Here is a 25,026-nt window from a genome sequence, read left to right as displayed (position 1 = left end):
TATCCCCTTGATGAATGAGTGAGTGTAGTTTTACGCCGCTTTTAGCAGTATTCCAGCAATATCATAGGGAGGAACACCAGAATAGTCTTCACACATTGTACCTATGTTGGGAATCGAACCCAGGCCCTTGGTGTGATGAAAAAGTGCATTAACCATTATGATTTCCCCAATCCCCTATCCGTGATGAGGAGACAAAGAATCAAAATATTTCATCGGCAAAAAGCATTTTGTTTCCATCAGGGATGCGGACGACTCTGACAGACAGGGAATACATACCTTCTTCAGATGCCCTGCCTTGACCTTGACAGCCTCTTGGAGCTCCTTGATCTTGATGGCAAAGCGTTTTGTCTCGTAGATCTTTACATAAACCTACAGGGATGGATTGAAACAGGATACAGTGTATTGCAAGTCCATCTGCATTGTGTAAACTATGTAACACAAACTTCAAGAATTGAGCAAAGAAAGCTAAACAAAAGAATTATTTTGAACTAATGGGTTACGATGTCCAGATTATCTGTCTAAAGAGAATGAATCCACACCAGTGTCAGTTGTACGCTATGATGCTGACTTTAGTTAACCATAGTGAGGTCAGCGGGATGAACTTGGGATCAATATCATGAATGTTTGTCAGCATCATTGTTTATGGAGATTAAGACTAATGCCATTTTTAAAGTACTAATAAACTAAGACACCATGCAGAGTTTAACACTGACAGCCAAGCCACACACACCATCCTGATTATAAATCAACCAGTCCCTTTTTATCCCCTTTCTGATCAGTACCCTTTCAGGGTAACAACAAGTTCTGTTTGTAACATCTGTATGAAGCCACTAGGGATAAAACAGACACTCCAACTTGGGCACCACAGTTGGTATCTCCTCTTCACTTGTCTGGTCAAATGGTAACTAAAATACACTTGGAGCATTTTCTGTCCGAATTTCCTACACTTCATAGTTAAACTTACATGATCTGCAAGTAAAAGGTTAAGATCAGATTTCTGCCATTCAGTCGAGCCTCCCACCAGCGCCAGGAGGAGAGGTTTCTTCAGCGTCTCCTGACAGTACACAATCAGGTTCCGGCACTGCTCAGTTTCAATGAACTCGTCAGACATCCCAACCACCACCACCTGTCAACAACACGGCTGAATAACTCAGGAAACCGACTTCTGTCACATGAAAACATGACTTCAGACACCATCTGCGTCAGTGAGACATCATCTTATTGTTTTCCTTGATTTTGTGCATTTGTTTTTTCACAATGAAAAACCTGAAAATGCAGTTGCTATTCTCACTTTCTTCAAAAAGTTCTGAAGAGTGTTGTATCAAAAGTAATTATAGGCATATCACACCTCAGTGAATTGAATTATCTTTGTTCACAGATCATGAATCATGATTCTTGATGCTAAATTTTGTATCACTATGGTCAGCATGACAAGTGAAGCAAAGGTGTGCATGTCGTGTCATGTTTCGTCATGTCACGTGATATTGTAATGTGTCATATCATGTCATGTCATGTTGTGTCATGTTGTATCATGTTGTAACAAGATGTGTCATCTGTTGTCTGCATGCCCCCTAGTCTTTCTCTCGCCCATTGTAAGTTTTAATTATTCTGTATCTGGTACAAATCGGAGTGTCACAAAACATAAGTAACGAGGACATAAACTTGACAGAAGGGAAGACAAATGAATAATAAATGTTTGGCGTAGTTTTTTTGAATGCCTACCTGTGCTGCCTTCATGGAGAGAGTGAGGGTCTCCATGTCCGTAGTCTCTGGAGTGTCGCAGAATGATCTGTCAATGACACAACAGAGAACATCAAGTGAGTGTTCTGGTATTTTTGTATATATCATGACATGATGGTTGAAGATTCTGTAAGCTTTCTAAGATCATTTATCAGTTAGTGAACAGCAATAATGTGTGTCTTCAGCATAAAGTAAAGAGAAAACAAGCTCCAGTTACAGAGAGATTGTAATGTGTGTTTATGGCCACAGGAACTGATGGCATCAAAATTCTCTGCAGGGATTGTGATGCACTTTCATCAGATTTGAGATTTGGGGATCTCATAGAGATTTTGTTAAAATCACCCTACTGGGTACCCATCTCATTCTACCTGGTACCCTCCACATACCACCATGTGCCCATCTCATTCTACTGAGTACCCATCTTACCTACCACTTACCCATCTCATTCTACCAGTTACGAATCTCATTCTACCAGGTACCCATATCATCCTGCCAGGTACCAATCTCACCCTACCAGTTACCCACCTCATTCTAAAAACGTATCTCACCCTGCCAGGTAACTACCTCATTCTACCAAGTACCAATCTCACCCTACCAGGTGCCAACTACATTCTAAAAAAAGTACCAATCTCACCCTACAAGGTACCTACTAGATTCTACCAATTACCAATCTCACTAAATACCAGTCTCACCTTACCAGGTACCCACTTCATTCTACCAGGTACCCACCTCACCCTACCAGGTGTCCATCTTATATTACTAGGTACCCTTCCTACCCTACCAGATACCTATCTCATCCTACTAGATACCTACATTATACTACTCAGTACAATAAAACATCCAAGCCATGTAACTCACACTTTGTTTCCACCCTCACGAAGCCCCTCTATGATGTTTCCAGGATGGACCATCTTGTGCTCCATGTCCAGACTGGGGATGTTCTTCCTGGAGTAGCAGAAGAATATGCTGATGGAGGTATCCTCCAAGTCCTTCAGCTCCCGGACTGTTCGGCCCAAGTGGTCATCAAAGTCGCTGTTCCGGTCCGGCGGCATAATGGCTGGTTAATCATAGGTTTAACTCAATCAATATCACAACATTTTACATACAACTGATCTCATTCTTCGAATATTTCAAAGATGACTCTACTTCAGTATTTGCTTAATCATGGTTCCAACGTTCAAGGCAGGAAAGCTATCAATATGTTTTATGGCTGCAACATTGAGAGATTTAACCTAAAATCAATATCACATATCAATATCACACATCAGTATCACATATCAACATACCACATATCATTCTGAAGTACAATCAAAGACCTTTCTTTAAAAGATTTCAAAGGGCCTCACACAACTCGAGAGCAAAGTATGCTTAATCATATCTACATCATTAAATTCTCTTTCAGAGGCATCTTAAGAAGTTGGACAATCAGTTAAGGACAAAATGTATGGATGAACAGCTTCTGTATTCAGGTAATGCAAGTTTCAATAAATATCCCTTCGGGGCATATCCCCCAAAAAAATTTCCTTGAAGAGCATTTTCCCATAACCTTTGGACTTCTAGATTTATGCGCACCCCTCTTCTGCAAAATCCTGAATCATTGTCTAGGTATCTGCTCGACAACGATACAAGAATCTATTTCGAAAACAAGTTGTTCATCCATAAAGTTTATCCATATCTACACCATTAAAACTTTAAGTAAAGCTTTCAGAAGTTATACTGTCAGATCAGAGGAGCAGAAGTCCAAATGTAATGCACAGTGCTAAAACCAAGGCTTGACTGCTTGGTTGACTGGATACAACATCTCTTAATGGCGTCTACTGTTACTCTTGATATCAGTCACTGAATTATCTAGTCTATTCACAACTATTTACTGGCTTCCGTTAAACAGGTGGATTGATGGTGGTTGTGTAGTGCATAACTGCATTACCTTGAAGCTCAGGGATGGACATGATATGAAACGATTTGTCACACTGCAGGAACGGCGCCTTCATCTCTGCTGCACGCAACACTTTTGATGCAGGAAACATACATGGGTCCACAATGTTCTGCAAAGAAGAAAACATATTGACTTTTCTCACTGTTTTAACATGCTATATAAATGACAGAGTTATCTCCCTTTGTACTCCTCACAATAGGACTTCCTGTTTACTTACATGGCTTCAATTCCATTTTGTGTACATACATTCTATGAGATTTTGATGTAATTGTGAGAATGATGGTGTAAGTCCAGACTTAAATCATTCCATTTAGACTTAAAACAGGACTAACATTCCAATTTCAAAAGTCACATATCCTTGGTTCCTTTATATCATTTAGTCTCATGGTTGTAGTGGTCCGGCTCACTGATGTCAGTTGTATATTGTAACAATTTGGTGAATACGTAAATAGAGGATATTGTTTGAGTGCCCATGTCACACTCGTGCATAAATATCAGCAAATATCCCACACTCTCACTTGGGAATTACCAATATTCAGGCACTCGTGTTGTAAACATAGTATGTTAAATTATGGGCAGAAGCACTGTGACATCATGGCATTGTTCATGGTGTCATGTTACCTTGACAAAGTGATATTTTGCCCTAGATTACCATATGAAAAATATGAACCCCTATATGTTTGCACTCATTGTTAATAATGTTATATATTTCAGTGAGTCCTTTTAGCAATATGATGGCGGGGTACACCAGCAATGGAATCAAACCAGGTTCTTGGAATGACAAGTGCACACTTTAACCACTTGGCTACCACAAGCCCCATTAATTTGGAGTGAGTGAGTGAGTGAGTGAGTGAGTGAGTGAGTGAGTGAGTGAGTGAGTGAGTGAGTGAGTGAGTGAGTGAGTGAGTATGGTTTTACATCACTTTTAGCAATACTTCAGAAATATCACAACAGGGGACCCCAGAAATGGGGGTCACATATTGTACCCATATCGGAGACAAACCAGGTTTCGCTACAACGAGTGAACACTTTAACCACTCAGCTACCCCAGCTAATCTGTATTTGAGAGAAGAGCTATTTTGGGAGTTGTTCATCTTACCTCTGACTGGCAGTCCATGCAAGGCACAAAGTAGTCATATTGCACACCACTGTAAGATTCGGAAATAAGGCACTCAAATACTTCATGAACCAGGAAGAGGATGTTCTCCGGCTTGTACCCTTGAACCTTGACCAGAACATCAGTAGCACTGAAATATCCAGGGACTAAATTATTACAGACATTTGAAATCCCATGCAGATCCACTTAGGAATGATTTTCAGCTGTGTTAAACAACAAACAAAATGGAAACTAACGTTTGGTTTTATGACATGTCCTAACATTTAAAATTACCTCACTTGACCAGATTACTGCATTAGCGCATTAGCGCATTAGCCCTAGCTCAGTGAAGTGAAATCTGCATGTATACTGTACAGGTCTGCAGCAAACCAATTGTGTTTTCACAGGCAACAAGCAAGGTGGTCAGACTTGATGGCTTGTCTTGGGCATGCCAACTTATCTCATTGGTATTGATATTTACTTAGAAATTTCACTGCATTCATTCTGAAGCAATTAGCTACAGATGACAATAGCTTCAATATCAGTGTAGCATTAACCTAACAGCATAATTATTGTAAACATACCTGGTCTGCAGTAAGAGGGCAGTGTGCTGATTCTTGTTGAGCAGTGACCCCTTTTTCCACATCACCGACCCATCCGTCAACTGATGCAGCCGGACCTGAAACACAACCACAGATTTATCCTTGTCAGTCCCTCTCATACCCATGCTTGTCGTAACATGCGACTAACGGGACAGGTGGTCAGATTCACTGACTTGGCTGACAAATGTCATTGTATCTTAGTAGCATAGATCGATGTTCATGCTGTTGATAACTGGATTGGCTGTTTAAAACTTGAATATTTGCTGCCTGCCACCATATAGCTGGAATACAGCAGAGAACGGTGTTAAAGAACCACAACCAGTCATCCACTAAAGTCTCTCATGCCTGCATCAGCGTTTTCATCATCATTTCAACTGGATGATGAGAAAATGTCAAATTTTTCTGCCCATCAGAGTGCTAATTCATCATTCATCCTGGTTCTCTTGAGTATTCCTACCTGGGCTCTGTTGAAGAGTCCAGCGGGCAGGTAGTCATATCTGTACATCATTTTGGTCTCTCGGTACCCTGTCTTCAGCGCGGGCCAGTTGTACTGAAACATTACAGGGACAACATACGAGAACACAGAACTGACCATTATGTATCTGGAGGTATTTGGAATATGTCTCAACCATACTCTATTATTTACAGAAAAGTTAGAAGCTGACAGGGCACAATCTTGAATGGCCATTCTTACCTGCTATATCCACCTCTCATTATTACAGTTATGATATTGGTGCCCTCGTCCTTCAGTGGACATGACAGGAAAAACGATCTATGACCCACCTGTGGTTCTATGATAAGCAGTTTACAAGGCAGGATCTTAGTGTCCTCATCATTTAGAGGACAAGAGAGAACAAATTCTCTATCTATGACCCACCTGTGGTTCTACAGTAGGGAGCAGACAAGGCACAATATTGGTGTCCTCATCCTTTAGGGGACACGTCAGATCAAACTCCTCAGTAAGTCTCAGCAGCCAGGGATGAAGCTCATTCGAGTACTGACTCCAGATCTCGGACATCTGGCTGTGTTTCAGACGACCATTCTGAAAATTCAAGAAGGTTGGTGTCACACTTAAGGCAGGGGGTTTTCATACAGAAAAGTTCTTAACATTTACCAGTACTTTGCCTGGAAATGTATTCTCCTTACACAAACTACACTAACCATATCTCAGGACAAGATGGACTGGCGCAGAAAATGCAGTTACGAGAAGTAAGTGGTTCACAACAAGAGCAAACCCATTTGGTTTGTGATAGGTAGGCAGATGCAGGCATGTGCAGTGCAAGACAATGAAACTGATTCCATGCATAGCTGCACCCATCTTGCTCATAAGACACACATGGTCAGTGTAGCAAGTCAGTAATACACTACACTTGATCAAACAACCTGGGGTCCCTCTGCTCCCAATGACTAGCACCAGTGGGCAGCACTCATACCTAATTAACGGCTAATATGGGTCAACTGTCAGATTCGTGCTCAAAGCAAAACTGGGTATTGGATGGTGTCCACTCTAAGACTTGTAGGATTGTGTAGCATCGTACCCTGACCGTGTTGTTCATTCTAAGGAAGGTATGCTAGTGTATGGATGACAACTTTATTACTGTCAAATCCCAATGAGTCAAATTGCTGGTCACTAAGTAATGAATTCGACTTATTGATATATTCGTGACATAGGTATCTCTATGAGGAAAGTAAAAATGGTCAGAACCAACAGGTACTTCAAGTCCTGCATAATATTCAAGATGCTGGCATTCGACTCATCAAGATTTGACTGTACATTATTATACAACTTTTTGCTATAGAATCTATGCTTTTCTCGGTGTTGATAAAAAATGCCATTCAAACAGATCATTACTCATTATATCAACCACTGGTTTTCCTGGCCTATTTCCTCTTCCGGGGTTCAATTCACATGTGTACAACATGTGGTTCCTATTTCTGGTGTAGCCCGATATTACTGGAATATTGCTAAAAGGGGCGTAAAACTCAAAAACTCACTCACTCACTCACTCACTAATATCGTGGCATATCAAAACAACAAAAAGTCAGACTGACCTGCACTGGGCCTTCATGCACAGTGACCACGCAGGCCATGACGTCCACAATCCACTGTGGCCGGACCACGACATACGACTTGAGGAAGGGGGTGTTGAAGAACTGCACAGACCCAAGATCATGCAGAAACTGGATGGACTGAGTCAGCTGAAAGGGTTCATTGAAACATACAATAATGTTCAGAGGTATCCAACTAACAGAAACATCTGATTGGCTTTGGTTTAGGGAATACCATGCATTTCTGAGGGAGAAAGGAAAGGAGATAGAGATAGAGAAAGCAAGAGAGAGTAAGAGAGACAAAGACAAGGAGAGACAGAGCAAGAAAGGAACATGCAAGTATGAGAGTGAGAGAGCAAGAGAGAACAACAGAGGAAGAAAGAAAATCATTCTGAGGGTGAGACATACGTAAAAGGCTATCTTCTGTATAAAAGAATACACCGAAGAGGGGTAATCAGTGTAAAACTAATTCATACAAATATTTATGCCTGTCATAGCGCCTTCTACATACTTCAACTTCATCAACTATGCCGCAGACTTCTCCACTTTTCTGGACATCCTTCCAGGGCATCAGATCCTGATTTCTTGCCCTGAAACAGTGAGTGAGTGAGTGAGTTGGGCTCTATCCACCTCTTTCCAGCAATACCATGATGCAGCAATACTTTCCAAGAATGGGTAGTGAATTTGACAACATGGCCACCAATGTCTGCCCGAAAACAGGATTTATAAATAACAGGTGCATGTTCTCACTTTATGAGGACTTTCTCCAGGTTGAGCCAGGCCTCAGGAATCTTCTCTCCCATGTACTTCTGATCCAGGGTGACCTTGATGAGGTCAGACTTCAGCTTCTCAATGCCCTCCCCAGTGTACGAGCTGACTGTGTAGAAGCCTGTGATCTGCGGGTAGTGTCTCTGTAGGTCATCTGTTGGCATCCTTGGCTTCTCTACCTGAAGATCATCATCATCAACAACATCAACATCAACAGCTGTAGCAGCAGCACGACCACCATCATCATCATCAACTTCATCAACAGTTTACAGGCATGGCATGCAGTGGAGCACTTACCTTATCACAGTGTGTGCCAACCACCAGTATAGGAGCTTTAGGGGCATGGCATGCAATGGAACTGAGCCAGAAGTCCAGACCAGCATGTTCGTAGCCGAGTCTGATGTTCCACAGGAGGAAGTAGACAGCGCGGTTTGACAGGAAAAACTGAGGAATGTAAAGAATAACTCTTACCACGGTAAACTCTTACTGTCACAAACTATTACTGCCATTAACTCTTACTAACATAAACTATTACTGCCATGAACTATCACTGCCACAAACTATTACTGCCACAAACTCTTACTGCCACAAACTCTTACTGCCATGAACTATTACTGCCAGAAACTCTTACTGCCACAAACTCTTACTGCCATGAACTCTTACTGCCATAAACTATTACTGCCATAAACTATTACTGCCACAAACTCTTACTGCCACAAACTATTACTGCCACAAACTCTTACTGCCACAAACTCTTACTGCCATGAACTATCACTGCCACAAACTATTACTGCCATAAACTATTACTGCCATAAACTCTTACTGCCATGAACTCTTACTGCCACAAACTATTACTGCCACAAACTCTTACTGCCATGAACTCTTACTGCCACAAACTATTACTGCCACAAACTCTTACTGCCATAAACTCTTACTGCCATGAACACTTACTGCCACAAACTCTTACTGCCACAAACTCTTACTGCCATGAACTATTACTGCCACAAACTCTTACTGCCACAAACTCTTACTGCCATGAACTCTTACTGCCACAAACTCTTACTGCCACAAACTCTTACTGCCACAAACTCTTACTGCCACAAACTATTACTGCCATGAACTCTTACTGCCACAAACTCTTACTGCCAGAAACTATTACTGCCATGAACTCTTACTGCCATGAACTCTTACTGCCATGAACTATCACTGCCACAAACTCTTACTGCCATGAACACTTACTGCCACAAACAATTACTGCCATGAACTCTTACTGCCACAAACTATTACTGCCACAAACTATTACTGCCACAAACTCTTACTGCCACAAACTCTTACTGCCATAAACTCTTACTGCCATGAACTAGTACTGCCACAAACTCTTACTGCCACAAACTCTTACTGCCATGAACTCTTACTGCCACAAACTCTTACTGCCATGAACACTTACTGCCACAAACTCTTACTGCCAGAAACTATTACTGCCACAAACTCTTACTGCCATGAACTATTACTGCCACAAACTCTTACTGCCACAAACTATTACTGCCATGAACTATTACTGCCACAAACTCTTACTGCCACAAACTCTTACTGCCATGAACTATTACTGCCACAAACTCTTACTGCCACAAACTCTTACTGCCACAAACTCTTACTGCCATGAACTCTTACTGCCACAAACTCTTACTGCCAGAAACTATTACTGCCATGAACTCTTACTGCCACAAACTCTTACTGCCATGAACTCTTACTGCCACAAACTCTTACTGCCAGAAACTATTACTGCCATGAACTCTTACTGCCATGAACTCTTACTGCCATGAACTATCACTGCCACAAACTCTTACTGCCATGAACACTTACTGCCACAAACAATTACTGCCATGAACTCTTACTGCCACAAACTATTACTGCCACAAACTATTACTGCCACAAACTCTTACTGCCACAAACTCTTACTGCCATAAACTCTTACTGCCATGAACTAGTACTGCCACAAACTATTACTGCCACAAACTCTTACTGCCATGAACTCTTACTGCCACAAACTCTTACTGCCATGAACACTTACTGCCACAAACTCTTACTGCCAGAAACTATTACTGCCACAAACTCTTACTGCCATGAACTATTACTGCCACAAACTCTTACTGCCACAAACTATTACTGCCATGAACTATTACTGCCACAAACTCTTACTGCCACAAACTCTTACTGCCATGAACTATTACTGCCACAAACTATTACTGCCACAAACTCTTACTGCCACAAACTCTTACTGCCATGAACTCTTACTGCCACAAACTCTTACTGCCAGAAACTATTACTGCCATGAACTCTTACTGCCATAAAATATTACTGCCATGAACTCTTACTGCCACAAACTATTACTGCCACAAACTCTTACTGCCACAAACTCTTACTGCCATGAACTATTACTGCCACAAACTCTTACTGCCATGAACTCTTACTGCCACAAACTATTACTGCCATAAAATATTACTGCCATGAACTCTTACTGCCACAAACTATTACTGCCACAAACTCTTACTGCCATGAACTCTTACTGCCATGAACTCTTACTGCCATGAACTATTACTGCCACAAACTATTACTGCCACAAACTCTTACTGCCACAAACTATTACTGCCACAAACTATTACTGCCACAAACTATTACTGCCACAAACTATTACTGCCATGAACTCTTACTGCCACAAACTATTACTGCCACAAACTCTTACTGCCACAAACTATTACTGCCACAAACTCTTACTGCCACAAACTATTACTGCCATGAACTCTTACTGCCACAAACTATTACTGCCACAAACTCTTACTGCCACAAACTCTTACTGCCACAAACTATTACTGCCATAAACTCTTACTGCCATAAACTAGTACTGCCACAAACTATTACTGTCACAAACCCTTACTGCCATAAACTATTACTGCCACAAACTATTACTGCCACAAACTATTACTGCCATGAACTCTTACTGCCATGAACTCTTACTGCCATGAACTATCACTGCCACAAACTCTTACTGCCATGAACACTTACTGCCATGAACTCTTACTGCCACAAACTCTTACTGCCACAAACTCTTACTGCCACAAACTCTTACTGCCACAAACTCTTACTGCCATGAACTCTTACTGCCACAAACTCTTACTGCCACAAACTCTTACTGCCATGAACTCTTACTGCCATGAACTCTTACTGCCACAAACTCTTACTGCCATGAACTCTTACTGCCATAAACTCTTACTGCCATGAACTTGATCTTAAACTGAAACCAATATATACTCTTACAAACATAAACAATCACAAACACAAACATACACCAATATGAACTCTTACCAACATAACTTCACCTGATTTATTTGTCTGTCCATTTAATAACAACCAGTATTACTGATATTTGTGGGTTGTCTGTAAATAATCTTCACATGACAAGACAAACCAGTGGGGAATATTATGAACAACTGATTGTAACATATAACCCGACTATGCAACAACACACACCTGCATCCCCACCTTTCAATGGCTGCCATATATGTAACTGTGGCAGTTGTTTACATTTCCAACAATTTAATCAAACTGAATAAAAAATACGGGCAATACAGCATCTATGTTGCAGATAGTACCTGATGTGTGTTGTAGTAGACTGTCTGTCCTGCAAAGTCCCATGTACTGTAGGAGATGGGCTCGCTGGATCCTTCGACAGGGACATCCCATCGGGTGATGTCGATACCGTCGGTGATGTTTTCCCCGTAGTCAGTGTAATAGGTATAGCTGCCATCTGTCAGTACTCGAACCAGGCTGAGATAAAAGAAACAAAATTTCATTGAAGAGATCGTCTTCATTTCACATCCATGTCACAAGACAGGTTGGGTACAGCCATATGACAATCAAATTTACGACCTTTTTAGGGCTTTTTTAAGGCCACCTCAGCCAAATTTAAGGCCCACTGAGGATGATTAAATTGACTAATAACCATGTACTGGATAACAGATTTGTATGGAATTTCTGAACGGCATTGTTTGCTACAAATTTTGAGATCGTGTTTGTTGCCGATTTTGCAGAAGTTGTACTTTCCAATTTTGGTGGGGCTGGAATAGTGAATACTTGCTCATTGTTGGCACTTGCAAGAACAAAGGCATGGGTGACTGTATGCTTGAGCCACGTGCTCGTTCATTTACCTGATGCGAATTACTCCGTGCATACGATTTTAAAGCTGACTCGCCCATCTTCCCGAGATCAATGGTCTTGTGGCAGACATTGTATAATGCCTTGTCACAATCCCCTTTGAATGTATCCACCCAGCAGTGTGACCCATCTTGCACTGGATCAGTGGTCGTCACTAGGTCTAATGCGCGAAGCATCCTTGCTGCCAAATATGGCATTAACCTATGACCCCTGTACATGGCAGTGCCCGACAATGCCAGCTGGACACGCGACAAGTGTTAGAACGGCTGTTATAGAGCACTTGATTAATATGTATTCACAATATGTATATTCTTGAATTAAAAGATCAATTTTTTCTGCTGGGATCATTTTGTGGATACATACTGTTCCACTTAAAACAACTCACCTTTTATTTAATTGAATTATTATTCAACTACAAGATATTTTCTTAATGAGCTGCCCATCTTACCTATATTCAGCAATAGATTGATCCAATACAGGTCATGAAGTCAAAAAATGGAATGGTCCATGTTCTTGACAGGTAATGCCAATACTTTGGTATGTAAATACAACATCCCTGTTCAAAAATCCCATTAGCCCCGAACATGCATGACATTATTTCATGACGGTTTCGTGGCACACAAATGCTAATTGCTATCCTATCAGTGAATGAAATTTATCAAAATTTATTTAAAAATTGTAACTTAAAGGCTGTGTAACTCTGCATGAATCTTCTAATTTGAAAACACTGATAGTATTTTCGTAAACAGATCGTTTTAGATGCCAGGAACCCACATTTACCCTTGAGCTTACTTGGCCATGAATATGCAATGTGTGCATCTATTTTTTGCAATGACTTATATCTGATTGGTTGATAAGAAGGTCACCAACGATGATTGGGGGTTGTGCGTGAGCATTTTGAATAATGTATTTCCGTGAATGTTCGTGGTTTCCCGAACTGTGACGAAGCAAACTGTGATTTGTCAATGCATACATGTAAACTGTGACCGAAGTTTACTTATACTGATCTAGGGGCACATAGCAGTTCAACTTCCGATCCTTTACGTTTCGATAACATATTGTAATAGATCTATTTTTTTAAATATCTTTAAGATCAAATTTAAGGACTTTTCAAGGCAATCTTTTAATATTCAAGGTCTTTTTAAGTCAATGCTAAATTCAAGGTCTTTTCAAGGCAACTGTCAAATTTAAGGCCTTTTCCAGGCCCGTGCGCACCCTGCAAGATCAGCCACTTAGAAAGCACTTCACACAGTGTGAGTGCCTGATCGACAGAGAGAGAGAGAGGGAGGTTTACACACATCCTCAACTCTGCCACTGGAAAAAAACAGCAAGACTCAAAATCACAGAAAATCTGGGAATGCAAGGAGATCCTGTCAGGTAAGGCACATAACTCATGAAAAGGTTCAGATTGGAGTTTGGTAAGCTCAGAATGCATTACCTGGTTTTGCCAGCTCCTCCAAGTCCAACAAACATCAACTTCGTTCGTTTGCAGTCGACCGATCCCATCCTCAGTCGTCGCAGGTACCCCAAGATGGCCTTGAACCCTCGACCAACAACCTCTTTCGGAGGGGTTTTTAATGCAGGGCAGTTCTTCAAGTGCAGTTCTGAAACAGAGATATAAATACAAAACTTCTATTGAAACAATGTTGTAATTAAGTGACAATTTGTATAACAAATCTCAGTTATCATCAAGGTATTCACTAATTTTTGTCTATAGGGAAAATCAACAGTAGTAATACTAGTGTCTTTTTATCATAGACTGACATTAAAAATGTCATTATTTTAAGGCATAGTTATAATAGGAAGGGGATATGAACACGTGGCATTTTTAATTCACACATTCAAAATATTTTCAAATTCTGAGTTCCAACGCACCTTTCAGTGGAGTAGCTGTTATTTCTGCAGATACTGTCACCAGAGAGAAGTTGTTGCTGAGGTTTATTGACTCCAGCTTGGTCAGGCCTGATATGGAGTCTTCAATGCTGGTCAAACAGTTGTTGGACAGGTCCAGCGTCTCCAGAGTCGTGCACGCCATCAGGAACTCTGGGAGTTGTCCACTCCCTGAAATACATTTAACATGCATGGATGAGATAAGTTTCATGCGGTTTTGAAGAGAATTCAAGTTTATCACCGCCCTTCAGTTTAAATTGGTTTAGTTGGTTAGTTTATTGTTTAATGCCACACTCAGCAATACTCCAGGTATATGACAGCAATCTGTACATAACCAAGTCTCACTCCAGTGATCAACATCATGAGCATCGATCTATGCAATTGGGATACAATGATATGTGTCATCCAATTCAGTGAGTCTGACCTCCCAATCCTGTAAGTCAGCTCAATGGGGGAGTGGGGCAGCCTAGTGGTTAGAGTAATCGATCATCATTCCAAAGACACAAGTTTGATTCCTCACACGGGTACAATGTGTGAATCGTATGTCCGGTGTCCCCTGTTATAATACTGCAAGAATATTGTTCAAACTACTCACTCACACTCACTCACTCTCACTCACTCTCACTCACTCACTGAGCTAATATATGGGCTACCCCAAATATGCAAAACCAAGTTCTATGGATAGTCAACTTCCTTACTGCAATGAGTTTGACGTTTTGGCATAGTTACCAACACCATTATCAAGCAAGTTCACGAGATCTCGCACACATTACAATAAAGAAGTTGACTATACGTAGAACTTGGTTTTCCTTCATCCTTACAACATGTAAAATGCCCCTCAAAGAACACCCAGAATCAGCCTACAAACCAAGACCAGAAATTATGTATAATTCTGGGGTTTGGAGGTGTCTTTAACCAGTTCACTACATTTCAGATATTGTCATGACACATTAGCAAATTCATTACCAGATCAGAAACCTAGGCAACCAACTGTCCGTACTAACAGTGTAATGCTAAAAAGTCTCAGCAGCAAAAACATTGAAAACATTGTTTCACCTTAGATTTTTAAACACGACTCTTAAAGACAGATGAAGAAATTAATGTCTGTTCTTAAGTCACACTTACTTTTGTCTTTCGTTTGAGTGTCTTTTCGTTGTCCGAATCTGAGATATGCTTCATTGGACATCATGGTATTGTTGATCTGTATGACCCCATCTCGGGTCAGTGACCCTGTTTTACCGGGGTCAGCAGTCTGGAACAGATTCTTCCTGTCCTGCCAACCATAAGATCAGTGTATGAGTGAGTGAGCTGGGTTTGACTTTCAGGAGTACATACGTAATGTTGTGGTGCAATCTCTTGGCGTGCATTGAAAGACTTGAGTAATGCTGGTCAAAGATATGCATGGGTATAGTGCTGACAAACATAGAATCATAACTCAGGTGACTACTATCATAGTTTCCTGATATACCTAAGGGAGACAACTCTACAAATAGCAGTATTATGGTTAAGGTTTTGATGCAGACTAGGTTTTGACTGACCGTGTTTTCATCTCAAAGTAGAAATAGAATCAGACACCCCTGCTTTAAAGTCCTTGTCCTAAAGGAATGTCTATTCAAATTCATATAAACCCACCAACAACTCCACTTGCTGAGTAGCTTACATAACAGCCATTTCCTTCAATTTGATTTTAGCTTAAAATGATTACAAACAAATTGAGCTTAACTTGTTTGAACATATATTGACCAAACTCAAATATGACGACAGTTACGCTCATAACCAACTCATGTTATCCCACAACAAGACGAATAGCACCTTGTGCCCCTCTGCAAGAATTTCATATTGGTACATGAACATCAGAACTACTTCAAACAGGAACAATATCTCTATTCCTGATTGCTTCCAATGGTACTTATATCACCGAAGTTCTCATACATTGTATTGCTGTTTTTGTTTTTCCTTATTTAATTTAAAGAATTAAACCTGACATTTAATATCATATTTTTGAAAAGGGTTTAATAATCACAAATGGGATTTGGTTTACTGAACATGCAAATGAAATTTTTTAAAAACAGCTACATTAAATCCAAATGCAAAAACTCACAAAAAAAAAAGACTTAAAAACATTTCTCACACTGAACATCCGTGTATCATTGCTGTCTAGTGGAATTTTAAATGAATTTGCTGAAAAAACGAATGACCCTGGAAAACTCAGACTATGCAAAATGTATGCCCAATGTTAAAGATTAAAGTTGATAAGCTACATATAGATATAATATTATTGTTTCAAAACTCCAAGCGATTACAATTACATTTCCTAAAACTTGTTGGAAGTGCACATACAATCACCACAACAAGCCTGTAGGACAGTCATAAATACACTCAGATGGGCCAGCATCAATGGCATGATTCTAATCAAAGAGTTCACAATAGACAGCACAATTCTGTTAGCTGTGTTCTTAATACTTTCAATATGACCATATATTTTTCATGATTTTTTAAACAATAACACGCCATAAACGATTTAAGTAGTCAGGATTATTTTTATCAAGGTACCACAAACATTCTGATAGGTTTGTCATATTTTCACACAAAACAAACATCCATAGAGGGAAGAGTTTTCTTGGATGTTAAGGAAAGGTGCAAGTTGGTGATGAATATGTACTTCCAAACAAATTCATTGTCACTTAACAATGAAAATTTAGTAATGGATAAAACTTTTCTTCAATAAAGTTTAATGTAATCTCCCCATTGTAAATAAAACTGTACAGCTGAGCTTTCCATATAAACAACAGCTCTAATTACAAACATTAAGGAACAAGTGCTGTTTGTGTATATTGTTTCATAATTTTATGACATCAGGACTGAATGCACCTTTCAACATTTCATGTACTGATCCTTACTAGACAAAAATGTAAAACATCATGAACATTTTTGAATAGTGGGCACAAATGATACTTACATACAAACAATTCCTGATCATTAACCTTTTTATGCAGTTGTTCTAATATGTGAGTTTTGGTCCGAATACATGGCTGATGATTCATTGATGAACTGTCGAGGGCAGAGCCCCCGAGATGCAAATTCACTGACATATCATCAGCTACCAGGCTGTGATATATTTGGACCAGGCTCAAGTGACTGGATGAAGTAACTGCTTTGTACCTTGCTCTCATTCTGCATTCAAATTTTGAAATCTGTGTGGGATTTCTCAATTACAAATCATTCTGTATGAATGTTGGTAGTCTTTTTAGAATGTTTACATCCATTAGAGACAGACAGTTATATTTCTTCAGTGTAGCTGTGACTAAAATTGCAAAGAGCCAATCAGAGTTGCTGTCAAAGGCAGCTGGAAACCGTGGTGTAGCTATACAATACACCATGGCTGATATCAGGGGAACAGCAGTCAGAGCATGGTACTAGCCAGTATATTGTACACTTCACATACCTTTCAAAGACAATATTGTTAATTCCTTACTGGCATTATCTGATCAGATATGGTGACTACTACACAAGCAAGCATGCCATATGACTCATACCAAACAAGTGTGAAATTTTATGCGAGTATTATAAGTAATATGATACACTTGGTCAAGTGTAATAATTTCTTTCTTATCCATTTTATTCATGTACATCTGGGCAGTAAAGCAAGACAAGCAAGTGTGGCTGCCCTCTTCATTGACGTCTACTGTTTCATGAAAGATGCCAAAACACAGAAACAATGGTTGCTAGTTAAACGTGAAATGTCCATGTGATATATATGACACTACTTTCAACATATGGATAATAAATCTGGATATTATTCCGTTCTCAAAATGTTTTAAATGTTTTCAGCAGAGAAGAGATAAAATTTTACCTGTTCTGACATTTTCGACAGGACAGTGTTGTCATTGAGAAATGTTTCAAAGGACGTGTAGGTATATGTTGCGTTGGACGACGCCAGTGGCTCAATGATGGGTATTCCAGCTAAACCGAGCACTTTAAGCTGTGACGGTAAAGCAGATGGCAACTTCTCAATTATGTTGTAGTTCAAGGACAGCTTCTCCAAGCCAGGCATGATGGTACAGATTGTGTCCAAATTTGGGACTTTGCCCACATTGTCTGCGTGTAGCTCTACCAGATTCTTACACATCTGGACTACCACAGGAAGTGTGTACAGAGGATTGTGGGATATATTCAAGTAGACAAGTTTGTCCTTGACATGAGATAAGTCACCTGGCAGGGCAGCTAGTTTGTTGTAGCTAACATCGATAGATGTTAGATGATCACATTTTGCAAATGAGGGCAAGGTCATCAGCTGATTTCGCGCCAAGTTGAGGTCTGCAAGGTTGAAAAATCGGGAGAACACATCTTCAGGTAGGTCCTTTAAGTCATTGTTTCGTAGATCGAGTTTAAATATAAGATGATGATAGTTGTCAAAAGAGCTCAGGTCAATATGGGAAACTTCAGACAAAGGAGCCATGGCCAGCTCATGGGGTCTGCATTGTACATGTTCTGGGATGCCATTATTGCTCACGACGGCATTGAAGGAGTCCATCTCTCTAGCAGTCGTAAGCAGCGAGTTAACAGCAAGAGCTTCACTGGACTGCAAGGTCTGAAAATAATTCAAATAATATCGGAAATATTGTTAGAAAAACAAGTGATGAGACATATTATACAAAAATGCAGAACGCAGGAAGCAGACACAGCAGTTGAGAGTTAATGTGATGACGATGATGATGACGATGACGATGACAATGACGATGATGATGATGATGATGATGATGGTGGTGGTGGTGGTGGGGAGGAGGCGGAAGAGGAGGAGGAGGAGATTTTACATATGCTTCCCAACATGATATGTACCAGACATGCACAAGAGGTTTGAGCAGCAGGACACTTATTGTCTGTGCAACTCTTCATGGATATAAGATATGTTATATTTAGGGCAACGCTTTCTCAATAATGTACAGAATCCATACTCCTAGCAGTTAGCTCTGTTGAATATCTCAAGAGGTTTTATTGTGGTGACAGTCAAGTAAATGTGGCTAAAAACAATTATCTGTCTTACATAACGAGTATCAAATCTGAAGGTCTGAGGGAGACCCTAGTCGGTGAAGCAATTGCTCATTATGGCATAGGCATGGGTACAGGGTATGAAACATTTCTAGTGTTGCCTTTATGCAAATAACAATGCTGAAGAGGTATACTATAAATCAAGACACACTCATTCATACCATGTGATTATGTATGTAATGTTTTACAGACACCCACCAAACGTTCTCCTGTGAAAGTAGTTCTTCGCTGTAGTTTTTTGGACTGTTTAAAGATGTGCCTCCCGCTGATAAACCACAGCATCTTGAAATACATCCGCATCAGTCGACTGAAGGCAATCTCCATCTTCTCTTGGTCCTGGTCCATCTTTGCTGCTCCCGGACACAGTGCTGTTAGTTTCCCTGGCAGAGTGTGCTGTAACATTGTGTGAGTTGTCAGGAGATCTATATCTCTATGTTCAAAAGCAGGGTAGTTGTTAGGCGATCTGTATATATGTGTTGAAACAAAGGGTGAATTTTGCCAGATCTGTAGTTATTTGTTCAAATACAAGGTGAGTTGTCAGGAGATCTATATCTCTATGTTCAAAAGCAGGGTAGTTGTTAGGCGATCTGTATATGTGTGTTGAAACAAAGGGTGAATTTTGCCAGATCTGTAGTTATTTGTTCAAATACAAGGTGAGTTGTCAGGAGATCTATATCTCTATGTTCAAAAGCAGGGTAGTTGTTAGGCGATCTGTATATATGTGTTGAAACAAAGGGTGAATTTTGCCAGATCTGTAGTTATTTGTTCAAATACAAGGTGAGTTGTCAGGAGATCTATATCTCTATGTTCAAAAGCAGGGTAGTTGTTAGACGATCTGTATATATGTGTTGAAACAAAGGGTGAATTTTGCCAGATCTGTAGTTATTTGTTCAAATACAAGGTGAGTTGTCAGGAGATCTATATCTCTATGTTCAAAAGCAGGGTAGTTGTTAGGCGATCTGTATATATATGTGTTGAAACAAAGGGTGAATTTTGCCAGATCTGTAGTTATTTGTTCAAATACAAGGTGAGTTGTCAGGAGATCTATATCTCTATGTTCAAAAGCAGGGTAGTTGTTAGGCGATCTGTATATATATGTGTTGAAACAAAGGGTGAATTTTGCCAGATCTGTAGTTATTTGTTCAAATACAAGGTGAGTTGTCAGGAGATCTATGTGTTCAAACACAGGGTAAGTTGGTCAGATCTGTAGCTATGTGTTCAAACACAAGGTGAGGTTGTCAGATCTGTGTATCTAGGTGTCCAAACACAAGGTGAGTTTGTCAGGAGATCTGAATGTATTTGCTCAAACACAAGGTGAGTTTGTCAGGAGATCTGAATGTATTTGCTCAAACACAAGGTGAGTTTGTCAGGAGATCTGAATGTATTTGCTCAAACACAAGGTGAGTTTGTCAGGAGACGTGTGTGTATGTGGTGAGGAAAGTGAGTGAGTGAGTGTGTGAGTCCTACCTCCTGCAGCAGCAACGCCAGATACGTCAGTATCAGCACTGTCTCCATCTCTGTGTACCCAGCGAGACTGGTGAAGGGAATTCCAGGGTGATCCACCATGTGCACATCAAACTCTGGAACAAGAGGCTCTCAAGTTTCCTTCTGCCCTTTAATTAAATCAGTAATCTGAAATATTTAAACCCTGCCTAAAACACAGCAGCTTGTGATGCTAAAAACTAGCCACTGCTGGGGTAATAGCATTTTACAGCTAAAATTTACAGAATTGTCATTAAAACGCCCGCATGTTATCAGAAATGAGCGGTCCACTGTAACTTGACAATGCCCACAAAATGCTTGTTATGTGACATCCATACGTAGCTTAGCTCTAGACGTTCAATCACCTACGGCTCATTTGAACTTGTGTCATTAACTGATGACACATCTGACTCACATTCTTCACATGTACCGGTGCCATCATGCACTTTCTTGCTGGTACCAGCCTGAACAATTGTACCATTAACTACAACATACAACAATGAAAACCTGAACTGGAACTCTAACATTAGTGAGCACTGAAAAAAATGTTGGCTGGTAGTATCGGCAAAGGTCAAGGTCAAATGTTGTCACTGTCATCTGTGAAGATATCTGGTTTGTTTTGTGACATTTCCCTATTTGTATTAATTGTATCAGTGACCTCTGTTATTTGTTGTTAGGAGCAAATCCTTCAAAACCGATGCCGTTGTTTTTATTCTTAATTTATTAGAAACTCTATCCATTTTAGCAGCAACAATGGTAACACTATTTTTCAGTGCATTTTCATTGGCAGAAGCCCTCAGTATTTTCGACTGTCCTCCGTCATCAATGCCCTGAATAATAGTGTTACCTTTATGGTCTGTAACAATGTCAGAAGGTCATTCTGCTACATATTCAACAATGCTCACTGTAATTAGCCATTTTAAATCATGCATGAATTTCAAGGCAATAGATTCAGCAACAAAATGAGACATAGATGACAAAGAGCAAAGATGTGTTTGAGTCTTTGGAACACTCAGTATGTTGAACTCTGTCACTCCAAGTCTAAACTCATTCTTAGATCCTGAACCCCACTCATTTCCTACCCACAATGCCTCACAACTTACTGTCTGGGTGACACAGGAAGTGGATATTCTGTTCCGTGTGGTTGGCAATGACTGACATGGATGGATACCGAATAAAGTTGACGTCCAGTGACTTGGGCAGAACGCAGAACAGACGCTGGTTGCGAGTCAGAAACTCACTAAGATCTTCACGCAGATCTGGTGAAGGATCTTTCAGCATCTTCCTCACATCCTGCTCAAGGACTGCAAGTAAAAACCAAGTTATTTTGAAAACAGAACAACAAGGAATGTCCAGGTCTCTTTACACTTTCAAGAAAAATGGGATGAAATCTTCATGATATGACTACTGATTTTATGGCACTAAAACTAAGCATCTGATGGACTGTGAGCGAGTTATTTAGGTTTAACACCAATCTGAGACATATTCCTGCTATATGACAGCAGACTGGATATAACTGAGTCTGAACTAGACAATCTAGTGATCAACCGCATGAGCATCGATCTACGCAGTTGGGAAAATATGACACATGTCAACAAAATCAGCAAGTTTGAGCATCCGATCTCATTACACACCCCTTACGACAAGCAAGGGTTACTGAAGATTAGTTCTCACCTGGCATCTTCATGGGTGGCGTCTGAAGGAGATTTACACAACATACAGCTATGGAGGAGTTTCTATGGCCTAAAGTTTCATCACATCTTGAACCATCCATGTCAGTCTACTTCAAAGAGTTATGTGTTACTTGCAGCAACGTATTTATCTGGTTATTTATCATACAGTGATACAGTACACTTGGGAGAAGGAGGCTTAACTATCAGTGTACAGAAATGTGAACACCAAGAAACAGACAGTTTCCCTTTACTGATGTACCTGAGCCCCTGTTTTTCACACTCTGGCAGCGAAGATGCTTTGGTCCACTTGATGATGTGAGGGAGCTGGCCATGTTGAGACATCTCAACGTCTCATCTGGGGGAGTGCCTTCTTTCTGGATCTGGAGACATAAATATGAGACTCTAGAGGAAAGTATTATAACAACACCTCATCCTTTCATCTGGTGATGTAAATCCCAAGCATGTAACACATAGCAATATAAAACCATAAAACCAAAGAATGACAAGTCTCTCTGCCAAAACAGATTCCTCTGGACCAGAATGTAAACTAGACATGAAAATTCATCAGATCTAATGGCTCCTTCCAGGATCAGCATCTCTAAACCTTCCACATCAACGATACACTCATGAAAACTTACATATGGTAGTTTGACTGTTTGCTTACTTAAAACTGAACTCAGAAATATTCCAGCTATATGGTGGCTGTCCGTAAAAAATTGAGTCTGGAAGAAACAGTCCATTGATCAACATCATGACAATTGATCTATGCAACTGAGATACAATGGCATTTGTCAACCAAGTCAGCAAGTCTGACCATCCAATCCCAATCGTCGCCTCTTACGACAAGCATCTGTAGTCCATGATATTAACAAACAATGCAAGCCAAGTCTAGGTTTGAGCTAGTGAGGGTTCAAATACAAATGAGGACTCAGAAGTTTCATGACAGATGAGAATTCTTTTTCAACTTACATCAGAGAAGACATCCCAGGGTACCGGTTCTGCATCTTCTTCTTGAAGGTACTGCGCCCAGTCAAACTGACGGCCATAGTCTGCAATAGTCACATGGAGGACACACAGCCCATAATGTCTTCAAGTCACATTCTAGAAGTTGCTGTTTACAGTGCTGACCAAACTTTATGGATAACAACTTCGAAGCATCACATCCATGTAATAAGGAAGTTGTTGTCTATAAAGTTTATTCAATATCCAATGACAATATCCATGGCGTTATCCCATGTCAGAGCAGCGTATCAAACAGTTACACAGTCAAAATGAATTGAGGAGTCTTAAGTAATTGTTCCTGTGAAAACATGATCACAGCTAGGATACTGATTAGCCTTGAAGGTAAGTAGCAGTAGAGTTTTTTATGAAGTGACCTTGACCTTCAATGCCCTAGATGACTTGGGGAACAATGTTCCTCTGAAAACATGATCACACCTAGGATACTGATTAACCCAGAAACACTATATAAATATACACTTTCATGCCAGCAGATGTAAACATGACTAAGAAAGCAGAAAACAAATATAATCATGCTTTACAAAACTTGAATCCTCATCTTCACCTATAAACAAGATCATCAACAAATGAACTGCACTTCTTCAGTAGATGTATTCATGAATTGGGTGTTTTAATCAGTGAACTTAAGGTTTGATGTTTTCAGACAAGTGCTAAAAGAGTGCCCCCAAACATTTAAGGCTCAATTAGGACCTACTTTTAGGAGCCTGCAGTTTTGGGGTGTAGTTCTTGTTTGTGCGGCCAACAGCAGCCATGTAGCCAAGAGGATGAAGATGCTTGGCATCTGGCTCTGCCCAATAATCATATTTTGATGTCCAGCCATCAAAATGGATTAACCATTTGCCATCTTCTGCAATTTCCGCTGTACATCAACACAGAAAATATGTATGAGAGCATCAGAGAAACAAACACATGAAAGAAATACAATGGTATGAAACACTAAGAATTAAGATAGAAGTATGAGTATACCAGTATATCGCAATACACTTTTCAAACGATAAGTTTTGCAATATGTTTTCAGAGAAATGGTATATTGTGTAAAGGACGTGTGAAGTTCTTGTGATTATCTTTAAGGCTTAAATCAAATTCCATAGACTTTCATTCACAACAAATGTTTTCTTTCCTTATTCAATGACAAAACGTCATACTTAATACTGTAAATTGTACAAAAAGGTCAGCAGAACAACTGACAGTTCAACCTGATTTTGAGATTAATGCTATAAGAACCATAGCATATCCATTTAAGGAATTATAATGTAGAAAGTGGGATTGACAAGCAAATTAGTGACATTCACTGTCAGAACCTTAAAGGTCACATGCAACGTAAAACACACCTTTGCAGATTCTGGTACCTTTCGGTACGCACTTACTGAAACAAACCATAAAAAATCCCAATTCAACCTATAAAGTGGAAACAAACGCGGTGAAAAAAAAGCCCGCGAAATCGGAGTTCAAACGTTTAACTAAATTCCCCCCAGCGCTGGGGGGAAAACTGGTTTCAACAGCTGTGAT

General features: G+C 40.1%; 1 protein-coding gene across 1 annotated transcript in view; it reads right to left on the bottom strand.

Annotated features, from left to right (window-relative positions):
* The window catches only part of LOC137268761 (uncharacterized), an 86,847-nt gene that overhangs the window by 18,820 nt on the left and 43,001 nt on the right, over positions 1–25,026 (bottom strand). The window contains exons 24-47 of the mRNA XM_067803341.1: positions 24,212–24,376; positions 23,467–23,546; positions 22,757–22,877; positions 21,928–22,128; positions 20,810–20,922; positions 19,541–19,735; positions 18,147–18,884; positions 15,415–15,566; positions 14,279–14,460; positions 13,842–14,007; positions 11,842–12,016; positions 8,489–8,635; positions 8,174–8,370; positions 7,935–8,013; positions 7,427–7,573; positions 6,252–6,416; positions 5,832–5,924; positions 5,357–5,451; positions 4,776–4,923; positions 3,668–3,785; positions 2,599–2,797; positions 1,723–1,789; positions 965–1,126; positions 277–369 (exon numbers count right to left, since the gene is read on the bottom strand). Coding sequence (XP_067659442.1) covers positions 277–369; positions 965–1,126; positions 1,723–1,789; positions 2,599–2,797; positions 3,668–3,785; positions 4,776–4,923; positions 5,357–5,451; positions 5,832–5,924; positions 6,252–6,416; positions 7,427–7,573; positions 7,935–8,013; positions 8,174–8,370; positions 8,489–8,635; positions 11,842–12,016; positions 13,842–14,007; positions 14,279–14,460; positions 15,415–15,566; positions 18,147–18,884; positions 19,541–19,735; positions 20,810–20,922; positions 21,928–22,128; positions 22,757–22,877; positions 23,467–23,546; positions 24,212–24,376 — 3,998 coding nt within the window. The remainder of the gene's footprint in view (positions 1–276; positions 370–964; positions 1,127–1,722; positions 1,790–2,598; positions 2,798–3,667; positions 3,786–4,775; positions 4,924–5,356; positions 5,452–5,831; positions 5,925–6,251; positions 6,417–7,426; positions 7,574–7,934; positions 8,014–8,173; positions 8,371–8,488; positions 8,636–11,841; positions 12,017–13,841; positions 14,008–14,278; positions 14,461–15,414; positions 15,567–18,146; positions 18,885–19,540; positions 19,736–20,809; positions 20,923–21,927; positions 22,129–22,756; positions 22,878–23,466; positions 23,547–24,211; positions 24,377–25,026) is intronic.

This window comes from Haliotis asinina, chromosome 16, assembly GCF_037392515.1.
Source record: "Haliotis asinina isolate JCU_RB_2024 chromosome 16, JCU_Hal_asi_v2, whole genome shotgun sequence".
In the NCBI taxonomy this organism is placed as follows: domain Eukaryota; kingdom Metazoa; phylum Mollusca; class Gastropoda; order Lepetellida; family Haliotidae; genus Haliotis; species Haliotis asinina.
The sequence above is the reverse complement of the archived record's forward strand: the minus strand, read 5'-3'. Positions and strand labels throughout refer to the sequence as shown.